The 4951-nt window shown below is 42.8% G+C and overlaps 1 protein-coding gene across 1 annotated transcript in view; it reads right to left on the bottom strand.

Annotated features, from left to right (window-relative positions):
* Positions 1-4951, bottom strand: part of LRRC49 (leucine rich repeat containing 49) — a 59893-nt gene that overhangs the window by 53300 nt on the left and 1642 nt on the right. Inside the window, exon 2 of the mRNA XM_085303656.1 lies at positions 1792-1852. Within this exon, the coding sequence (XP_085159782.1) occupies positions 1792-1852 (61 nt within the window). The remainder of the gene's footprint in view (positions 1-1791; positions 1853-4951) is intronic.

Raw genomic sequence — 4951 nt, 5'->3', positions numbered from 1 at the left:
GCGCGGGCCCGCGGCCGTTGGGGCGCGGCCGCCTCGCCCCCGGCAGCTCCGTGCCCGGGGTGCGCGGGCCGTGCAGAAACATGCACTGGTGCTGCGGGGAAAGGATGGCAGAGCGCTGAAATCTCTGGTCCTTTTTGCTCCGTAGCCCAAAGCAGTGGCTTAGGCTGGTTTACCCTGGTGAAACTTCACTCTGAGACTTCTCAGAGCAAATCTTAAATACAGCTTTTGGTGATGCTGGCTACATAAATAGGGGGGGAAAAATGCAACTCCTTCCCAGAATGCTTACCTTGGCACAGCTATGTCAAAATAATGTTTACATTGGCTCATCTTTCAGGGTTTGGAAAGGCAGGATAGCTCATCTGATGTAAAAAGTGTTTCCATGTGAATGTGCTGCCACAATGTGCTGGTRGCCATCTTCCAGAGTAGACAAGCTCCAGGAGAAATTACAAAGATTTTAACCATGATTTCCTAAAACCTTTTCAAATTGTCATCACAGATAGCTGCATTTTACTGTTCTATGAATAATTTTTTCTTCCGCACTCTCGACATTTCAGAAGGATGAGGGATGGAAAAGCACACAAAACAAAAATATTTATTACCTTTGCTTTTGAGATGTAATTGTAATAAAAATACAGTAATACTATCAGATTTTTCTGAAATCTAAGTGTAAGTGACTATGCATGAAAACCTGTGAGAAGGCAAGAAGCTGGGCACAGCTTCTGGGTTCCCAGTCTGCCTCAGGAGGTTGCCTAGCAGGCATGTACTTGTCACCCAAAATCTGAGGAGTCTCAGAAAGCAGGGTACAGCCATGGTGCTTTGAGATTCCAGACTGTTGCCTGGTCCACTTCAGTCTTGCATCAGCTCTAGCTGCAGCGGATTGGTACCTGCTAACTCCAGATACACACAGTTACGTGTAATTAAATCATGATTTGCCCTCATGCAGTTAGAAGCAGCACTGTCATCTGTAGTTGGAGGCAAATCCACAACAGACAATTGTTGTGATTGCTCTCCTACTTATGCTCATTTTACAAATACATTCAGTAAATTTGTTACATGTGCAAGGGTCAAAATCATTTCTCTTCCACCTAACAATGCTTTTGAGTAAAATTGAGGACAGGACAAAATATTTTCCAGCTTTTGTTTTAGGAACGGTATAGGGACACTACAATGAATTGAAGTCTTAAAACATTTCCTCACAGCTGAACAAAAAAAAAAGGCTTATTTAAGCTGTAGACGTGTCTTTACCAATATATACTTTTAGCAATTTGTCTGAAGAGAGTGAACAAAAAACAACCCTCGAACTCACAGATGGGTGTAAAAACAGACACAAAACTGTGTCTGGTTTTATGACATAGCAAAGAAAAGTTCCCAGAATTTACTGTGTTTAGGCAAACTGTTTGTGATTGTGCCCACAAGGCAGGCAAGAGGGGATCGGATACTGGTGCGGAGAGACGCTCAAGGTTCGAAAGCGGTTAAACAGGATAGATTTAATAAACRACTTGCACTCCAAGCTGCACGGGGAGCCCGGGAACCACGCAGAGGGGCCACCGGTGGGAGGCTGCTGGASGCACGGGTCGGACGCCTGGGTAGCCCAGGCAGGACTCGACTTGTTGTATCGTAAGGGTCCCTTAAGTCTACTCAAACTATTTCCTCATCTCAGCTGTGCTAACCTTGAGCACCTGCTGTCAGGGGAGCARCCAGATGTTGTGCGCAAAACGGACTGTGCATGGCTGGCCCTGACGGGAATTTGGTCAGTGAGCAGTTTCAGACGCTGGCCCTACTACCATGTACTCTGCCAGTCACCGACTCCTCGCCAGATCTTCCGCAGGCGTTCTCGCCACGATGATGAGTGCTGCAGTGGAAATGTAAAAAGACAGCTGATGTTATAAAGATTAGCAGATTTACTGCAGGTTTTTAATGGATGTTTAAACAATTATGATAGCCTATAGGAAAATATAGTTTTATTTATTGGCAATCAGAGATAATAATGTAGACACTATTATTTTGCCAGTGCTGATTTGACTGAATTAATAGAGACTGAAATGGTCATCTGCTGATGATTGTTTAGCGGCCTGCATCAAATACATTAGAATCTTATGCGGGTACATTTTAGAAGCGTCACATAATACACATAGAAGACAATGGGGACCAAAAGTTAATTGAGATTAAAAAACGAAACAAAAACACCTGTCTACAGAAATATTAGAGTAGGACCGTAGTAATGGGGAAGAGTAGGGTAAGTTGGCATTGCCAGAACCTCTACTACTGCAGAGGGATTTCAATGCATCACTCAAATTCACTGGAGTACTAATTTTATTAAAAGAAATTCTTGATGCATGGATAGGAAAATTGTAGAATATTTTGCCCAATCTTTCTAGCAGTAGCATCAGTTAACTGATTTAATATCTAAATAAATCAATCACAATTGAAATGTGTAGCATATGATTTTGTTTTGAGAATGCCAAACTCCATTTCTTTGTTTTCTGAAGCATTTAAGAAGCTGTTAGAAACGAAAGATTATTAATAGAAACAAGCTAGAGGACTTGGAGAGGATGTAGAAAGCCAAGATGCAAACAAACAAATGTTGTTGTGTGCTCTGATAAATTTTCAGTTAGTTTGGTAGGCTAAATGCTGCCAAAGTAGTGGCCTCCTGTTATGATCAAGAAACTAAAACTCAGTTCATCTTTTGAAAGGGAGTAGGATTGCATTAAAGATATTCTTGATTTCCAGCATCAGGCTTTTCCTTTTAAACAGGATAACCTGCTAGCTTCTAGATTCAGCAACTCAGATTTAGAAGGCTTACCACAAGTGTGAAGAAATACAACACTTAAGCATGGTATTCATTATTTGCTGGTATCTATTTCCATTATTTCTAGAAGTTGCAAACTGTTCGGATATTCAGCATGCAAATGCTGAATCCATGCCATGGACCACAGTGAGAGGTTTAAAACTCAGCTATATTCCCAACAGCGGGTCTAGGAGAACACCACCACCAGAAGATTGGAGTATGCAACTTCTGCCTGCCTGTACAGCTGCCTGGAAGGACGGCTTTAGGAAGGGAAGGACTGAGCCCTGGAACAGGTTGCCCAGAGAGGTTGCAGTCTCCTCTGGAGATGATTCAAAACCTGCCTGGACGTGATCCTGTGTAACATGCTCTAGGTGACTCTGCTTGAGCAGGGGCATTGGACTAGATGATCTCCAGAGGTCCCTTCCCACCTTACCGATTCTGTGATTCTGTGTGATTCCGTGACTGCCTGGGACCAAGCACTGCACCAACACTTGCGAGATCTGGATTAAATTTCTTGCTCTTAGAGAAATTGTATGTCATCTTAGACAAATTATTATGCTAATTTATACCTTTTTTCCAATCTGTAAAACAGTACTTAGTTCAGGACAGCAATAATCTAAGCATTATCCATATTTGGGAGATACCCAGATATGTTGGTGAGGGCCTGTAAGCATCAAGCCAAATAGTTTCCAAAAAGGACAGCTCTTGTAGCCCATAAACCCCACAGGTGGGTAATAGGTGGGTTTAAATGCACAGATCAAGAACGATCTGGGTTTGTGGGGTTATAATCCTGACTGGGCATAAGAAGCCCTGGTGAGATACGGCTTCCCCTCTAAGGACTTGTCCAAATTAATCTTTTAAATTCTACCACTGTTACAAATACTTTTTAATCTCTGCAGGTAGTTAAGCTTTATACAYCACTGTTACATTTGTTGTTAAATAATGCTAATTTGCAAAGGAGACCTAACCAACATAGTACTTGAAATGATGTTGGTCTTCACCTGTGCTAATCCTCTCAACATTATTAACACGTCTGTAGCAGATTAGATGATAGCAGGATATTTAGAGAAATGTAGCCAAGGCCAAAGGGCAGCTCTGTGCAGACCACCAGGAAAGTGGAACACCAGATCCTCTGTCATTCCCTATGGGATCATGTTCACTGCTGAAAAATGTCTTTAACCCAGGCAGAAGGAATCATCAGGTAGATTCAAATGTCTCTCAAAAATCTTGTGGTTAGTTGCAGCACAGAATAGTTCTTAGCTCATGCTGGTGCTGACCTTGTTCCTACCTAGAGAAGAAAACAACCCCCAGGAATTTAAGAAATATATAATTAGATCCACAATCCCTGTACTTACTCCCTCCTAGAATGCCTTTTGTATTTGTATTTATATTCCCATTGAAACCAGTAGCAAAACTGTGCCTTACCCAAGACTTACTACAAAATGGTGTTGCTGTAGCAGAATGTAGAGATTTGGTTAGCGATGCATATTTCATAAGCAAAATTTTTCTTAGCTTAAGGCATGTTAAAAAATAAGCCAAACCCACTGAGGCAAAGCAGTACTTTCAGTACCACTTTCAGTGCCAGCAATCTGACTCATGAGAACGGTTTGTTACAGTGATGAGAATAGCAACTGGCCTGAGTGGTGTCTACATTTTTGCCAATCCAGATTTTTAAAAGCAAAATATTATATACAGGGAAGCAGAGTACAGATGAAAACAGGGATGCAACAGATGAGAGAGTGGCTTAAAGATCCTACTTCCATTACACAGTTTGTGTGGATACTGTAGAAAGATCTTCCCGACTGAAGAGTGGGTGTTGACAAGGCAGACTTAACCTAATCCTGCAAACATACGTGTTACTTTAATGCTAGAAACAGTCCACTGAAATCGAGCGGTCTAGTCTTAAGTTCAAAGTTAACTCTATGCATAAAAGTTTCAGGAATGGGGCAGTAATAAGCTGGGGGGTTTGTTTGTTTGTTTGTTTGCTTGTTTGTTTTGGGGGGGGGCGTTTCCATTCCGCTTCTTAGGTACCGCGCCGCATCACGGAGCAGCGCTCTAGAAGACTAAAGCACCCGAGCCCCGTCCCGGCGCGGCCAGCGCCCTCATTTCCACATCTCCCCGGCCTTTACCGCCCGGCCGGCTCCAGGCTGGCGGTGCTGCGCC

Source organism: Rhea americana, unplaced genomic scaffold, assembly GCF_003343005.1.
Source record: "Rhea americana isolate MKP2758 unplaced genomic scaffold, rheAme1 scaffold_2, whole genome shotgun sequence".
Lineage (NCBI taxonomy): Eukaryota > Metazoa > Chordata > Aves > Rheiformes > Rheidae > Rhea > Rhea americana.
The sequence above is the reverse complement of the archived record's forward strand: the minus strand, read 5'-3'. Positions and strand labels throughout refer to the sequence as shown.